The 18,298-nt window shown below is 42.1% G+C and overlaps 1 protein-coding gene and 1 non-coding gene across 4 annotated transcripts in view; both read right to left on the bottom strand.

The window, feature by feature from the left end:
* rptor (regulatory associated protein of MTOR, complex 1) overlaps positions 1-18,298 on the bottom strand; it is a 153,898-nt gene that overhangs the window by 15,250 nt on the left and 120,350 nt on the right. For 2 of the 3 annotated variants that reach the window (XM_046402687.1, XM_046402678.1), the window contains exons 22-29: positions 15,346-15,464; positions 12,249-12,352; positions 11,123-11,300; positions 10,901-11,011; positions 5,001-5,106; positions 2,607-2,721; positions 2,336-2,460; positions 816-917 (exon numbers count right to left, since the gene is read on the bottom strand). In XM_046402687.1, coding sequence (XP_046258643.1) covers positions 816-917; positions 2,336-2,460; positions 2,607-2,721; positions 5,001-5,106; positions 10,901-11,011; positions 11,123-11,300; positions 12,249-12,352; positions 15,346-15,464 — 960 coding nt within the window. Of the gene's footprint in view, positions 1-791; positions 918-2,335; positions 2,461-2,606; positions 2,722-5,000; positions 5,107-10,900; positions 11,012-11,122; positions 11,301-12,248; positions 12,353-15,345; positions 15,465-18,298 lie in introns of all 3 variants that reach the window. The other variant, XM_046402669.1, reaches the window with a different exon arrangement.
* Positions 2,125-2,288, bottom strand: LOC124053917. The gene has a single exon (XR_006842266.1). It is a non-coding gene; the product is annotated as a U1 spliceosomal RNA (small nuclear RNA).

Consider the following 18,298-nt stretch of genomic DNA (forward strand, 5'->3'; position numbering starts at 1 on the left):
GGTAAGCCAGCCTACGTAACTTTCTTCTGTAAAAAAGGCCAGTAACATTCATAACTTTGTGGCAGGATTTAGTTTTCACACACAATGTAATATTTTGCAGTATTAAAGAGCAACTATAACTGCTATTAGCAAGCTAATAAAGCTAACAAAGCTAATACAATCTACTGTTACACCAGAGAGAGTACCCTTCAGGCAAACCCAGACTGATACACTTTCTATGAATGCTATCCTTTTGTTCACATTTCACGTTTTAACTTCAAGAGTATGTAAGAAATAACATTTTTATTTTATAATCGACAAGCTGCATTCATAAACACTAAATCAATTCAACACACTTATGGGTTTTTGTTGCTACAACTTCAAATGGTCTGGTATGACCGCTAGCTTATATTGACTAGTGATAGCTAATTAGTTAGCAAACTAGGTACATGCTGCTGTCAAACTGGCATTACTGAGTTAGCTCACTGGCTTGTTGGATCGTTATGCTAATATCATGCTACCTTTTGGCATGCACTGTTATGCAATCTTATGTAAGATTATATAAAAATGGGACATCATTGTCTTGAAGAACTAAACATGAAACCTAACCGACCGAGTTATAGGACTCAAAAAAGTACTGGAAAATAAGAAAATGCAACTCCTATCCTACCTGGTTGCCCTGTAGGTGGTGAAAAGTGGAAGTGTGGAAGACTGGGATGGGGTGGACAGTGGGGCAGTTGGCGAGATACTACAGAAGTACTGTATGGGTGGGTGGATGGGGGCAGATAGTAAAATAGAGCGTTGATCTTTACTGTGAGCGCTGGTGGGGGGCTGACCTCTGGTAGTGGGTAGCATGTCGGAAAGGCCCTGCCACGCCGTCACCATCTCCGGGTTCTTCTGGTCGGCAAAGTTCTTCCAGATACGTAGCGCTCCGTCGTCTGGAGGAGGTGGGATACACAGAGAGAAGTAAAGAGTGAGCCTCCACGTCAGGAATACGGATAAGAGAGGCGCAAAGGCTAATGCAACAAGGACCCATCACTTGTTTGTATTCTTAACACATTTGGAAGTGCACAGTGAACTGTGCAGAAAAACCGTGAGGTCAGTCTCTTTGAAATCATGCAGCACACAGCATGACTTGACCATGTCTGTGTTGGACACACACACACACACACACACACACACACACACACACACACACACTTAAATAGATAAAGAAGAGCAGCATCTTAAAAGGCTCTTTACTTAAAAGCATTCTGTCAATGAGAAACAAAGTGAGACATGAGTCTAACTGTAAAAGCCTCTACCACAGCAACTGAAAGTCAGCAAAGACATGGAGCTTAACATTAAACATGTCCACATACTCTTATGAGAGAGCTATAACAACTCATAAAAGTCTCCACTTGATTTACAATCTACCTTTTCCTTTTTGAACGCTACATATTTTTTTTTGGGAACTAACATCCTCGCTGATATCCTTTACAGTGTGACTGATGGAGAAAAAAAACGAATAAGTACACATAACATTGTGATGAGATGGGATTTAAATTTATTAATTCCTGAGCTTTTCTCAAAGCCTCACAGGAGGTGTGCAATGAAATACAGCGTTCATTCTTAGTTTAATGATACACTGTAATGGCTAAACAAAATAAATGTGTGTTTCTGTGTGTGTGTCTTAGTGTGGAGCGGTTGGCTACACTTCCTCTGGGTTATGAAGATAAAGCCATGGAGGGTAATTGCTTTGTTCTGTTGATGAATGATGAAGAATACACATGTGTGCTTTGTGCATGTGTTTGATGGGGGGGCAGAGTCAAGTGTTTAAGGCTTGTTGCTGCTACAAATGAGTCTCATTGCGGTTTCCTCTGTGCTGGTGGGCGTGAACACTTGTTTGGGCTACTCACTCAAAGAGAATCCAACTCATTTGTAACTTGAGTTATTACTCTTTGCAGATATTGTTGATGAAATGATGAAAGTGACATATTTTGTCATTGGAGGGAACTCACTCCAACGAAACTCATGCTCTGCATTTAACCCACCCAAGTGACGTGCACACACACACAGCAAACCCGGGGCAGTGGGCGACCGCGTGCAGCGCCCGGGGAGCAGTGGGGGTTAGGTACCTTGCTCAAGGGTACCTCAGCCATGGACACCGGGAGAACGCGAACGCAGTCCCCCACTACCAGAAATTATGCAGTCGAGATTCCCACATTTGGGGAATTCGCAGGGGTCAGCACAACCGGAGTGCAATGGCCGAGCCTCGCCCTGGGTGAACCACCTTGGTGATCATGGTATCTCCCCTGCCAGGTAAGTGTCTACGTGAGTGTAACTGTACATGGGCATGTGTGTATGCGTTTCAAACCTGTTGCAGTGAGCAGTAATGAACAGTCATGTCCGTTCAGGTACTCCATGGCAGTGATGCGAGTGTAACGAGGGTTTCCATTGTAGAAGTAGTCCAGCCGCTCGCCCTTCTCCCAGTCCCAGAAACTACAGCAAACATACACGCATAAACGTGTTTATTCTAATGATAAAATCTCTTTTTAAAACCATCACCTATGAAACTGAAACATTCCCATAATGGTCTTAAAGCTGATTGGGTTTAATAGACTGAGTGTAAGTTCTCTGCGTCTGACCAGATGCTGTCTTTGTCGGCCACAGCAATGCAGGTGTTGAAGGGGTGGAACTTCACAACAGACGGTACTCCAGGGTTTCGGTTGATGAATATTTGATCATCCAGACGGGAAACACCTGTAACAGAGGGAGTGGAGGAGGAGAACTTCATGAAACTGGTAAATCACATTTTGGATTCCTGCTGGAGTGCCCCATCCTGCCATCCTGAGCCCTTCTGCAGCAGCAGACACTAGCAAAAACTGAACAAATAAAACCTTTTCTACATTTTTTTGAGTTTGGTATGTACTGGGCCTGTAGTTGTAACCTGTGAACAGTCCTGAACCCACTTTGTCAAACTGAAGTTAGAAATCTTTGAAAACGGGTCAAGGATATAAATTGCACTTCTTACAAGGCCTCAGTAGTGTGGCACTACCATTGCTGTAAATGAGGATGGCTAATTTAAGAATGCTCTGAGAATCTGTTGTTACAAAATGTATTCTCTAAATTCAGATGAAACTTTGATAACGCCAGTGGGGAAACTGAGAATTTGTAGCTGCAAATAGGGCAGGACAGAACAGAGGAAAAAACACAAGAGGAATTAAAAAATAGCAACTAGGCCTTCATTTAAAAACCAGAACATACTGGAATGGATGACTGAGTATGGGAACAAGAAATGACGACAGCATTGCAAGGGTACAAAATAATGGCAGGACTTGAGGCAAAGCAAGAAAAACAAACAAAACATATGGCAGATATGGCAGGAGATTGGAGGTGGATGGAAAAAAAAAAAAAAGTCTAGTTGTGTACCCCTTTGGCAGATTTCAACATGATGATACAACTGATAACTTCACTGGCTCACCATATGTTGTCATGGCAACAACACATATTGGTTCACCAGCCTGTCCTTGGCTACCTGAATGCACTCTTGAGACTGCCATAATGAGATGAAGAAAAATGAGGAAAAATCCATCAGAAATTCATCACAGATGCAGCTGAAGCACTGAAACGTAGTTGGAGCAGAAAATATATAATAAGATCATCAATGATTTGCTGTTGTTTGCGCTGTTTGATGGCATATTCGAAATGGAACTAGCGTGAAATCTGAAACAACCCCAAGGACTTAAGAACCGCATGATGATGGGTGTACATTTTGCATCAACAAGAATAGAAAATCAAATCGGTTTTACAAGCCAAAATAATTCTCTGGCGCTTTTTTCTTCTTTTACTCCGAGCTTTCCGGCCTGCTTCTCACCTCCTCCGTCCTCAGTCTTCCACTCCCTCCATCCCACCCTCCGGCCCCCTCTCATCTCGTTTCTCTCAGGAGGGAACAGACTGAATGAGGGCAATCCTACTACTTCTCTCTCTCTTTCAAAAAAAAAAACTGTGAGCATAGAGGGGAATTCAATGATTTAGAGAGCAGTCAGAAAGAGAGGGAGACATGTGCATGAGCAGAGGTTCTGACGCCAATCGCCTCGTGACTCTGTGTGTGTGTGTGTGTGTGTGTGGAGTGGTAGCAATGACGTTGGAGGTGTTAGTTATTCTGTTTGAAAAAGCTCTGACTTCACTTGGGGAGTTTGTGCATGCTGCCAGCCTGGGGAGCCGTGTGTGTGTGTGTGTGTGTGTGTGTGTGTGTGAGGGGAGTCCTGTGACTCATAAAGGGGGTTGTTTCTGACCATGGATTGGTTTCAAATCAATCCTCACTCATCAGTGCAAATCTGCTGCTCACTCACCCGCATGTCTCAAACAAAGCAACACCGTCTACATCTGCTGTGTGACTACGGCATCAGATTTATGCCACAAGTCGTGAGTGTGTCACAACATGCTAAGGAGAAAATTATGTTATGTTACATTATTTGCCATGTTATAATATTGACTGCCATTTGCACATTTTGCATTAATTTAACCAACCAAAATACCAATTTAATGTTTGTTTTTATTTATTTAACATGTACTTTTCATCTTTTTTGAGAACAGAACTGATACTCAACTTATTTTGGTCTATTTTTTCATTGCTTGTCTGACCTTTTTATGGTCTCTGTGATTTTGATGCTCTGTTAATCAGGTTGATTTGCATATGAAAATGTTCTCATGAATAAACTTGCCTCGCCTTTTCATGAGATATGAGACTGATCATGTCATGAGATGCCAAAGTGATTAAAACCTGGAATGACATTTTCATAATTGATTTAATATAATTTCCAGTAATATCTGTGCAAACGAAGTCTGCATTTAAAGTGCAGGTTTTCAGGTTTCTGCCAACCTGTAAATAAGGCGACTCTTCCTGTCATATAGAGCTGTTTGTCTGTTGCTATCTTTGCTATAATAACCCTCTGGAATTCTAAAAATAAAATCACTTCAGCCCTAATATATGGAAACACATCTGTGTGTGTGTGTGTGTGTGTTTTCGTGTCACTAACCTCTTTGCGTGATGCTTCGGCTCTGCCTTCTCACGCGAGCGTTTCTCAGGAACCTCCACTGCCTCTCCATCCTGACCTGACTCTCCAGGTCATGCTCCTCTGGGATCTGAAAGAGCGAACCAAATAAACGGACAGAGAGGAGCTTATTTACCGGATCGCTGCTTTTGGAACATTCCTACAAATAACATATTTATGGTTTACATATATTGGCCCCTGAAGGGAAAAAACAAAAAATACAGTGGTGATTTGAGATTAACACTTGAGATGTTGTTTCTGTAGGTGGGTCAAGTACTCCTTAATGAAATACTGTGACAAATCTGCTCCAAAACGGGTTTAAACATAATAACATTATAATATCTGTCTTGATGATTCTCAACATGCAGCGACCATATGCATAATAACTGAACAGTAAATATGGCAGATACTCAGACCCTCTTGATGGCAATTCTCTCCTCGTTTCCCTTTCATTCAGTTACTCTTTCGCCCCTCCAGGACTCTCAAACCCCTCACTTAATCTCACTCTGTTCCCTTCTTTAGTGGAAGAGACAGAACTCCTCTCTGGATAATTAGTGTTCATCATCGGGAGGCTCTAATGAATCCTCTCAAAAGTTGAGTGAATTTCTTGTAGTGAGGGACAAGAACAGGGTCTGATCAGCAATAAGACAGAAGTTCATCTCATACGCCACTGAAATTCTTTTCTGGAGCATATCGTAAAACTGGAAGAAAATTAAAACAAAATTGGCTTGATAGCAGAATCACAGTAGATTTGCAGATTTGAGAACACTCTCTCAGGTTTTCATATTGAGTTCTCTCAGAAACACATACTGTTGAACATTGAAGATACCCTGTGGACACAAAGTAATGTTTACATTCAGAGTTCTTACCAAAACACAGCGTTGTGTTGGCAGCACTTCCAGCCTCTGCAAAGGTGAATTTGCGAACTTTCTAAAAGTTGCATCCATGTTAACATCAGAGAGCAGTCACCTGCTTTCCTGCTTTAATCTGATGCAATTCTTGTAATGTTGCTGCCACCAACTGTTGATAAGCGGAATAGCTTGAAACCCGAAGGAATGTTTATCATGTCTTAAGCAGGGCCACACCAGACTCCACTCATTTAATCAACTGATCTCAGGCTTCAAACATCTGATCAATCCAAACAGATGTGCTGTATCCTGGCTGCTGTTCGTCAAAAAAAAAAAAGTCTGTATGTATGGATCAAATCAATAACATACAAGCTGTTTAACACTGGACATATAACACCTGGCTTTTGTCTTCAGTAGGAAAAGTTCAACTGACAGTCATTTGTAGGTATTTGTTGTTTCCGTCTTCGATCAGCTCCTATGGAAACATGACATGCTAATTTTTGCCCTTTTTCCAGCACGATGCAATAATGTGTGGTGAAGTTAAGGATGTTGGCACGTAAATATTTTTCTGCCCATCTCTGTTCATGCAGAGCTCAGACATTCAGTCTGCATGGAATCTGAAAGACAGACTGACTGACGTAAAAGAGATAAAAAGGTAACATTATGGTGACTGGCCTCCGTGCTGCTTTCTACTGTTCCCCCTTTTTGCGACATGCTCCTGATGTTTGAACAAGTTTAAAAAAACACCCTAATTTTGGTGTAAAAATGACTCAAGTGAATCAATCAATCCCTGTGCTTCTAGTCTTAATGCTAAGCTATGCTAACTGCACCCTGACTCCAGTTCAACACCCAGACACAAGACTGAAATCAATCTGCTAATTTATTTCACCAAAGAAAAGCAAATTAATGTATTTTTTTAAATCGTTGAACTATTCCTTTAAGGCTTAGACTCTGTCAGCTCACAACGTAGCCTCAGACCGCACCATTTTGTTCATTAATCAGACAAAGGTTTTACACGTCTCTCATCACATTTCAGGCCAGCTACAATGTTAAAATGACACTCATGTGGTTAAAGAGATAACGAGTCAAGGTGTCACTTTATGCAGTCACATTTGATCACATCTGTCGAGCAGAGGTACAATATGAAAAATTTTGTTTCATTAAGTCACAAAATGGCGCCCACAGATTTTGTGTCGGCTTTATTTCAAGAGAACATTATGATCCCTTTGTTAACACGACATTAAATATGCAATATAATTGCAATGTAAAGCTAATTCATTGTTCTTTTTTAAAAAGTACTGTAATGGCAAATTAAAAACTTTGCTATTCTTATACATGTTTGATAGAAAAATAAAAACACAGAGTGTAAGCAACAGAAGAAAACTCTAGTGTGTGTTTTTCAAAGCTGGATGCCAATGTGTGCTTATTAAGCACATTTCTAGAGTGAGGCCGCCTGAATGCTAAATACCCTGACACACACACAGCTACAGTGTCATGCGACCATACTACTACTGTGTATAATCAATATCCCTGTAATGAATTCACTCTGTGCATGCTGCTCCACAGGAAACACAGCACACATTTTAAGCTGGTGAATGAACATATCTGTGTATGAGTACGTACAGTGTGTGTTTCTGTGAATGTGCAGTTCTATCTGTATCACATACAATGCCTCTGGGGCTCCTGACCGAGCCTGAGAGGAGGCAGATATAGCAGTCGGACAGAGACTGAAGTATTCCCACGGCTGATACTGTGGTTCCCGGGGTTGTGGTCCTGCACAGTGTCCGCTGCTAATGTAATGTATAATGAGACCCTAAGGTAAAAAATTATGTGTGTGTGAGAGCTCAACATTTGTCAATATTCAGTAAAATCCCTAACTCATGTATGTGGGCATCCAAACTTTACACCCATATGTGATTGTTAGTGATTTACTAAATGAGGTTATATTATTTAAATTGACTGTCTCTGCAGGTTTGGGGGGGGGGGGGGGATACTTTACAGACACAGTGAGATTAAAAGAGATCAAAATCTTTTTTTCTTTTCCTGTAATATAAAACCATTGTTGTTAGCGTATAAAATAAAACTAGACTGATAAATTGTCCAGGATTATACGGGCTGATATCAGCTTATAGAAGATATATCGGTATGTGTGTGTTTGCTGATCAGAAAGAACCAAGAAAATGTAGAGAGAGATACCAAACTAGGTTTGAGGTGCCACGACATATTTTGTGAGTGGTTTCTAAAGAAAGTAGGTGAAGTCTCCCTTCAGCATCGTCCTCCTCCCCCTGCTGCATTCACATATACAGATACAAAGTAACAGACAGTGGCTGTCCTCTCACGAAGCTGTAGCTTCGCGTTTGTGTTGCAGCGAGCATCTAATTCATTTACTCTGCTCCGTCTCGACACTTGTTTTCTGATGTAGCTGCTCTACTACACACAGCTTAGTTCATTTCCTGTTGCACAGGTTGTTCCCAAAGTACAGGATAACTTTTATTATTGTCTTTTATTTTCTTTTTTTTAAACATAGTACACGTTGAAACAGTAACAATACAATGATGCCTGAGTGGACAAGGTTGCAGTCCTGATGCGTGTACAGCAAGCTCTCTCCACTCTGCTGCCATTCTGCTGCCATAAAAACGAGGCTGCTGCTGCTGCTGCTGCTCCTCAGGGATATTTGCATAAAGTTGAGTGTTTCTCAATGTTTGTTGCTCCAGCTTTGGAGTTTGTATGTGTGTGTGCCTGTTATAGCAATACAGGTGAGGGAAGTGTGTGTGGAGGCCAGGGACTGTATATGAAGATAAATGAAATGAAAGCTCCAAAAAGGTGACGCCAAAACATCTTGTATATATTATATATGTACATCATGTGATATTTGCAGCAACTATAGTGCTGTATTTTTCAAATCATGCCCACTATTGAGCCATATACTCACATGTAAAGGATTTAACTGAAAGCTCTCTCATAGCTAAACCCTGCCCACACATTCCAGTTCACTCAGAAATATGTCATAACTGAAGATGCTCACACTTCCATTTCACTGTGATTTAACTGTGCATCCTGCTAAGTTGTCATTAGGCATGCCTTTGTTTTATGTACACACACACAGAACTCTGTGTATTCCACAGCTGACAGAATCCAGGCAGTTCAGAATCTGAGGAAATACCCGCTAATGTAACAAGAAAGAAGGCCAGGTTTGAACTTGGGACCAATCAGTGGAAGTGGCTCCACGGCTCCATGCAGAACAGCCAAGTTCTGCCACACCAGGCTATAGTCTAAAACATGACTGAATGCATTAAGACTTCCCTTGATTGCAACCATGGGACATAGCCTAAACTATGAAAAACTCCTCCACACCAAATCTCCACAAAGCATGTGGACAGGAGTGTCAAATGTTGCTGTGTTCATCACCGGCGCCCTCAGTCTCTCTCCACCCGACTTGAACACAAATATTAGCCCGTGGCTGTGCACAGCCTTCTTTAATCACACTCTCTCACCCTCATGTGACGAGAGTCTTCAGTGTCTTTGCACCTCACACACCCCTGAAACTGCAGGCGTGGATCCACTCTCTCTGAAACAGACACGGTTTGCTCTCATGCTGCTGACACAGTGATATGATAACCTGTGTGCACACTTTGAGGCGTGCGTACGTACATACGTACATATACACATATACACACACACACACACAGCTTGTAATGGAGCAGAGTTTTATGGCAGCACTCAAAATTTTGCCAACACAGCATTCTGATTTGCGCTCCGGAAACCCCCTCTCCTCCCTCTTCCTCCTCCTCCTCTGCCTGCTCTTTCACTCTCTCTTCCCACCCAATCATCTCACTGCTTTTCATCACCTTTTGTTGCCACTTCATGCCCTTTATAAAGTTTGACTTCACTTTCAACACCTCTGTTTTTCCTCTTCTCTTTCTTTCTCCCACTCTCTTTCTTCCTCTTGGTGTCTTCTCTTCTTTTCAAATATTTTGTTTTCATCATTTCTTACTTTTTGGTTTCTGTGTGCTCTCTCTATCTCCTCACTCCTCTCTTTGTCACATATGTCTTTGTTGTAAATATTTTATTTGACTAAAATATACTTTTCTCTTTCTATATCAGCCACTCTTTCATGCACACATGAATTTCTAATAGATTTCTTATTTATTTTACTTTCTCCACTCCCCAAACTTCCTGTTTCATCCTCTATTTGACCCTCATGCCTGACTATTTTTAAATACCCCCCCCCTCCTTGTTTGACCTCAACCAAATGTGCTGACACCAATTGTTTTTAACTCTCTTTCCAGAGAGGATTGACTGTTTAGTGTGTTTAAACAGACAGAAACTTGATTTAATATTACAAAATTGGGCTCCAGCTACTGTGCATGATAAAAAGAGCTTGGTTTAATCTCAAATTGCACTCGGGGGGATGTTAACTCATGGAGCTCAGAGAGCTCAATTATTCAGCAAATCCATCGTGGACAAGCAGTAGAAGCTTTCTCACACTGTGACTGGTTCCCACCCTGCTGTTATCCAGAGGATCTGATTTTTTTAAATGCATTCTGTAAAACAGAATTCATGTCCTCAGATGGCTCAATCACTCCTGAAGCCAAGCATTGCAAAATCCAGGATGAACGTGCACCTAAGATACCACTTCACATAAATATTTATGTAAAAATGGAAAATTACCTGTCATATCACTACTTCTTTGTTGCTTAGCAACCACTTTAAGCTGCTGATCAAGAAATAGATTGCTTGGCAGAGGAAGAATAAGAAAATATTCTTTTTTAATTATTCATTAAAATGGATTTGCTCTTTTTCTTTTTTAATTCAATAATGTGTGCCCTGCATTTCATCAAAGCAATAACTCAAGTGACACATTGCTTTGAGCTTGTTCTGTTATCACTTGAAGCACTACCTTCTGGCTTAAACAAAAAGGCAAACTTAACACACCTCTGTTACCTGAGACAGAATGGCAGGGCCGAGTGTGCGCTGAGGATTAAGACGGTAAACGGGAGCAACGGATGGAAAAGAGCCGAGAGATGGTGACCCTACCTTCATGACAGGCTGAGCGAAATACTTGGCACTCCAATCACACAAGCCCGTCTGGAGGGCGGGGCTGATGTAGTTCCTGTGAGCACCCGGCTCGTCTCCGTCCTCAGCTGCCTGAACACACACGTAGAACAATTGAAAGGGTTAAACTACAAAAAAAAAATAAATACTTCAAATCAAACAGAACATATGCAACACACAACTCTTAGCAGCATGTTCCTCTACCTGCTCGGGTCCCTTGTCAAACATCTTGCGCGTGCGGGGGAACTGGTGGGAGTGAGGTGCCTGTCCTCCCAGTGTGGGGGTGTAGGGAGGCCTTGTGGCCGGCTGCTCTCTGGATGGGGGTTTGGGCACCTCGTTGGTCAGACTGGAGCTGCTGGTGCTGGGCATGGGAGGAGAGCCACTGAGGGGGCAGAGAAAACAATCACAAAAGATCCCACACAGAAAATCCATAACCTCAGCTATATTGTGAAAACACTGTCTAACACAGTCGCATTAGATGTTCGCTGATTCCATTAAATTTGCATTTCTGTTACATCACGTAACAAACCACACACCTGTCAGCTGGGCTGCAGATCAGACCGGAGACAAAACCAGTCAAAGTGAAAAAGTTAAGAGCCTTTACTGACTGACAATACAGCCAATAGCAACAGGTCATTATTAGTGATGCTGTGCTTCTGATGCTTTTGTGATAAAATGAGTATTTAAAAGTTAACTCCTCATTTCAACTTGCACATGTGGTGCTTTTAACCTGAGCAACAGGTATCCTTACAGTAAAAACTCTCTGTAATCCTGAAATAATTTGTTACAGAGGTGGTTTGTTCCGGGGGTGTGTTTTCAGCAGCTGATGGCAGGGAAAGATCATAGAAATATTGCTTCTAAATAGTGCTTCTATTTCTAATATATTTTCTAATAGAAATAGTGTTTCTTCTCAGACTATATGTTGCTGCTTGTCATTTTGATCAAGAAGATGACACTAATTATATAGTCTAAGCTTTTTTTCTCGAGTTTATCGTATGTTCTTATTCACGCTCCGTCTGTACTCTCACCGTGTGTGTGTGGCCTCTCATTTTGCAACCACTCTTGAGCTCTGTAGCAACATTTGTCAAAACTCTCTTGAAAACAACATTAGGCATTTTAACTGGTTTATTTTGCAAACAATTGCTTTTCTGAGATGCTAACATTCTTCAGTTGAAGGTTCTTCTCACTGCCTGGCTCATTAAATGAAACTGTGACTCTGTGTTAGCAGAAGGAAGGTGTAGTGAGCGGTGTGCATGTCTGCATATGTTTTATGGCTTTACTGTGATGAGTTTTCTGTCTATCTGGATGTTCCTGTGAGAGCTTCTCTCACCCAGCCTGGTGGATGTGTGTTCCCTTGCTGGTGGGGCTAGCTGGGGCCGACTGGGTGAGAGATCCGGAGTCCAGGATCCTCTGAGGTCGAGCATTCATCGTCGCCTGTCGACAAAGAAACTGTGGGCTCATTCTCAAGTCATCAAACAGGAAACATGGAATTCAAAGTTAAAAGGAAGAAGGGGGCAGGGATTCAGATATTCAGACACACAGACCAGAATTAGAAGTAATCCTGGACCCTTCCTACTGGCAAAGTGCGTGAAGAGCAGCACTTTACAAAGTTTGCCTAAATTTCCAGAACTTTATCTCATTAGGCGGAGCAGGTAATATAACCTCTTCATTGTGAGCTGTCTAATGGCTGCTCACAAGGGAAGGGTAAACTTAATAAAGACAATAGAGGCAAAGCATCGCTGATGAATAGCAGAGTTGTTGTTTACCCAAGCCAGGTGGAGAGAAAACTCTGTGCAGCGTAAATCTAGTTATCACAGGCAAACACATCTTACTACTTGGGATTGCCTTTGATTTCTATGCTAATTACAAAATTGCGGCAAGTAATGTTTTTGTGTGTGCGTATGTCTAAAAGGCACAGGCTGTTTATAGTGCAAAGCTTACACACATACAATCTAGTGTATTTGTGATGAGAAAAAGACATCAGTTACCACGGCTGGCTGTTAGCGCTTCATTAAGCAGCAATTGTAAATGAAACAGAAAGAGCAGTGAAACCAGCTGAAAGGCTTATTATGAAAATAGCTCAGCCACTAATCTAACTACCTTTTCTACTCAGGCACAACAGGATCAATATGAGGAGGAGGAAAAAAAAAGGCATATGCTGATTTTGGTCGAACTGGAAAGTGACTGTATATAAAGCCGATGGATAGCAGCTTGTGTGTGCGAGGGCATCAGTGCACGGCAGAGAAACTGCACATTTAAAATGAAAAACTGAGCTCGACCCTGCAGCATAGATCCTTCTGGAGCTAATATGAGAGTTAAGAAGAGGCAAGAGAGGAAAGAGGACTAGAGACTTTTAACCAGATGCTGGCACGAATGTGAAATCAGTTAAAAAGACTCAATTATACAACATGTTCGTGGATTATTCATCAACATTTGCCGACCACCAGCGTGTGGTAAACAAACATCATGCTAACGCGGGATGCTGCGTGCCTGATCTGTTGACAAGCTTTCCATAAAATGAGATATGCACAAGACCCACATTAGCAGGAAACCTCGATTCTACCAGCTGCTTCGCTTCACGCTGGGAAACAGCTTGCTCTCCTGTTTCAGCCCGCTTCCCCCGAATTCCTCAGTCATTAGTTGGCTGGAAAGTGAGGCGAATGAGCAAACAAGTAAGTGTGTGCACATGAGCCAGCCAAATAGCAAGGGCGCCGGTACGACAAAGGCATGAAAGCTGATGATGTGCCTGTTTAATCAGTGAAGGTGCTTCTGAGATGGTCACCTGGTGGACAAAGTGCCAAACAATGCTGCCTTTACATATGGGACATGGGAGTGGTGAAAGTGAATGTAATGCAAAGATGGTGGAAAAGATGGCTGGAGTTTCATGGGGGATAAGTGTGTGGAGAATAGATGTGTGTTGTGTGGGGCCACAAGCCGTCCCAAAGTCCACCCAAGCATTTGAGGACTTTTTATGGTAACGTCCTTGAGAAACATCTTGAGATACAGACACACTAACTAGATAACAAAACAAAACAAAACATGACTTCCACCACAGCATGTTAATGCTATTAGCATCTGAGAAGCAAACAAATTTTAATTAGCTGCTACCTTGTTCACTTTGTTACTAATCAATAACATTTGACATTAAAATCCTAATTAAAGGAGCTGCATTTGAAGTCAGGCTAATGTTAACACTTGTGAATTTGCAATGAATGCTCTTTGATTAAACTGTCTCTGACTAGCTGTGTGCAAAAGAAAAAAAAAGAATGTGGGTGTTATCTATGACAACTCACTGGCTTTAGAAAATAAAGCATTTGAAGGTGTTTTTATTGTCATTCCTTTTGAAGGGTCACTCTCTTCCTCATCAGGTATACATGCCCACACGGCTGTCATGTCCAATTAGGACAAGCTTAAGTCATGTCCAAGTCAAGTCTCAAGTGAAGTCTCAGGTCTGTTAAGGTCTGTTACTCAATCAAAAGTCAAGTCTCCACTGCATGTCATTTGTGTTTCAGGTGTTTGAATGCTCACCATTAATGACTCATTTTGATATTTTGCTCACCTGTGACCTATTTTTACCTTTTACTGTTGATGGACTTTACCAGGTCAAAACTTCAGAATTGAATGTTTTTTGCTTAGCACAAGTTCAAGTTCTTGTTTTGATGATGCAGAGGGTCTGGGCCAGGTGCAGTGCTTCACTGAAACATGTCCTTTTGTGTTTCAGTCATCTGTCCTGGGATTACAGCATTGCTCAAAATCTGTTTGTTCCTGTCATTTTTAGTAACGCGACACCACAGTTTGCTGAGTCGACTTCAGAACTGCAGGTACACAGAAGTTCATACTAAAAGTGTGAAGCTGGTTGTGGTGCCCAAGACAGTGCAGAGCATTAGCTGGAAGATGAGAAATCTATTGCATTATATTTGAAATCTAGACCTGATTGTTTTTTTTTTCTTACAGTCCAGTAGGGAGGTTCATCGCAGAGTTGCAGCTCCTCTGAAGGTAACTGAGGGGACAGTCTGTGATGGTGGGAGGGAAACGTGAAATTTTGCCGAAGGGTGAGGATGGGTGTTGGACTGTGGTGGTTATTACGGCTCCCTAAGTTACAGCAGCCTCTTCGCTCCACTCTGCTCTGCCAGGCCTGGAGGGAGTCATTGGCGCTTAATTGCATTTGCACAAAAGTAATGGCCTTTTGGACGAAGAAAAATGCCGGTGGGAGGGTGGGGGATACGTGCTGGAAACAGTCCTTTTTCACTGCATAACCATGTGGAGATAAAGAACTGACATACAGATGCTGAGTCAAACGGTAATTTAGAACAAATGAGTTGATAATCATGTCCAAATGACAGTGAGCACACCAGATAGAAACCCCCAAAACCTTTGAAGCAACCACTAAAAGAGCCCTATTTCAGTAAACAAGCTCCACAGCATACCTTGTAAGCAATGCTGTTGAGGACCTTCATGGCCAGATCAGACACTTCAGGAAAAGGGTCAGCAGCGAGATGGAGCAGCACCCTCCATATCTGAGTGTACACACTGTTGAAGGACACACCTGGAAAACACACAGGGCAAAGAAAGACATTGGAGTTTATTCCCACGAATTAAATTCAGTTTGACAACACACACAAATCATGAACATATACGGTAGAGGAATACACACACAACACAGCCTCTGGCCCATATGTCAGACTCTGGTGTAACTCTCATCACTCCCAATCCAAGTTCATTAACATGGCACAGCTAACAGCTAAGTGGTAATGCACTATTCATCTCATTAGCATCTTGTTACCCGTACTGGTCATTTTCCTCTCCTGCAGTTGTTGGGTGTGTTGAGGAGGCAGAGGGAAAATGACCTCCAGTGTCACATAATGTACATCATTAATCAACCCTCTCTCTCACACACACACATATATTACAGGCAGCTGGCTCTCCTCATCCACTGGAGTTTCATTGTCAACTGTCTCTGTGGCCATGAATACAAATTAATAAAGTCTGTCTTACTGTCAAGTGGTTTTGTTCATCTGTCATAGTTCTTATCTTCAGTATCATCTTTACACTGAAAGGTGACCATTTTCACATTTTCAGCTAATTCATCAGTCTTTGAACTTGATTTTTAACTCTGCCTGCTTGTCTGCTCATTTGCCACTTACTCCAGCTCTCTCTCTTTTCTCGAGAGTTGCTTCCTGACATCATTTTGTTTAGGCCCTCAACCTGCCAGCCATGCATCTTCTGCCATTAGCAACCTCCTCATTTTCTGCACACGCTCCCCTTTATCTAAGTTGTCTCTGCAGTGCAGCGAGCCTCCCTCCCTGTTGCTGTGCCTTTTCTGCTTTGTCTCCTTTAAATGTTCCTGTGTCTGTCAGCTTCAATCTGTCATCTTCCTCTCCTCCCTCAGTGTCAGCCAAAGAGGAGCTGAGCGCTAATAGTCTCCAACCGTTGCAGTTTCTCATTTTGCCCACACTTTTCTGTTTCCTCCCCTCCTCAAATTTTCCCAACCATGCAGGTGGTCCTTTAAACTTGACCTGTGAAGATGACTGCTCTTATTTCATCTCCTTTTATTCTCTCTCTTGCTTCCCAGACCCTCTCCTCATTTTCTCATTTTTCCGCAAGGCACATGGCCCAAACTCCTTGGGGTGTTATGCAGAGGTGGGAATGACTGAAGCCTGCTCCCTGCTTACAACTCAGATTCCTCCCCAGAGAGTGCCAAGAGGGTTCAATGGTCCTGCTCTTCAAAGACAGGAGAGGAGGAGAAGCTTGGGGAGACTGGAGGATATGGTATGGAAAGAGGAAGAATCTTGCAAAGGCGAGGAACAGTTAGGTCAGAAGGAGGTCAGAAGGAGTAAAGAAGCAAGGAAAAGGGGGAAAAGGAGGGATAAGGTCCTTCAAAAGCCTGTGTGCTGTGAGATGGAGATGGCACAAAGACATGGAGAAAGAAGACGGGGTGTGGAAAAACACAAGAAACTAAGAGAAGAGGGGAGCGAAGAAGGGATAGAGAGGGCGAGAGGGACTGAGGAAGAGAAAGCGAGTGAGGGAGTAAAAGAGGTGATTAGGTTGTAGCCTGAGGGGCAGGATATGATTAGCGACGGCTAGCCAGCATGCTGTGGTAAACAGCCAGTTGATAAATGTGAAATATGGTTCCTCTCCCATTTAACTGCTACACTACATTACGGGTGCACACAAATTACCAGCGCACTGCCTCTACATAGTGCACATGAGGGAAGGCCAACATTACTCACTGGCTGAACGCCACATGAGTGACTTGTCCTGACTTGACTCATTCAAAGACTTGTGCAGACTGAAATCGATGTACAGTAGTAAAGATGTTAATTATTGGCTAAATGAGCCACTGCATCACTGGTTTATGACCTCCACAGTTCTGGCAGATGACATAAAATACTTTTAACACTGCATAGCGATTTTTGGAGCTGTAAATGTCTGAGGCATAAAAAATGCACCAGAACGTTTGAAAGCAGAGGAGAAGTCCTCTGTGAGGCGTATTTTAAATATATTTCACAGGGAGATGTATGCAGTGCAAGCAGCACCAAATCATATCTGAGATGCTCTTTGAATGGGAGTATGCCTCAAATACACTGACACAGGTACAAGTGAATCTGAGCCCTTGATGTGACAAAATATAAATGTCAGCGCAGTCACAGAAAATGTTAGGCACAATGTTACCTTGGATGCCTTTGTCAGGCATTTAATGACGACATTTTTTTCCACAGAGCTTTATAATTTTGCTTCTCATTCACCCAGTCCGTCTGTCTCACACACTCACTCTGAAGGCAGACATTCATGTTTCCAGAGGATGAACCCTGCGACCTTTGAGCTAACCCTACAATGAGATTTTTGAGATTTTTGGCTTTGAGTTAAATATTTATACAACTAAATGGAATTTAGTACAGTTATCTAAAGACTAAGAGTACTTGAGTTGTACCCCTCCAAAAGAGAACTTGGAAGACCAAAAATAATCTGGATGTTGACAAATGAGCTTTCTGAGTGAGACTCAGCTGAGGAATGGTATGGATTCAGCCCATCAGATTTAAGTTGACTCGAGTTACTGTTCTGATGACTTGTGACGTGACTTAATAGATTTTCTGTTTAAATATCAGGTGTCAGTGCTGCCATTAGAAATGTTACCAGGTATGTGAGCACCTGCTGGGAATGGCATTGTCATGATGGGATGACTACCCTGCCAGTCAAGCTCCTCATGATACTGCCTAAAGTTAGCTTGATTAGATTTGTTTCACTGTATACCAATAATTATAATACAAATTCACTGTCATACTTTTTGAACAGATCAGAAAACTGGCCAGTAATATCACTGTTAGACAGGTAAACCTGCCTTAACTAAGGAATCAACACAATCTGTGGCTTAAGTTAACC

This window comes from Scatophagus argus, chromosome 2 (assembly GCF_020382885.2).
Source record: "Scatophagus argus isolate fScaArg1 chromosome 2, fScaArg1.pri, whole genome shotgun sequence".
NCBI lineage: Eukaryota > Metazoa > Chordata > Actinopteri > Scatophagidae > Scatophagus > Scatophagus argus.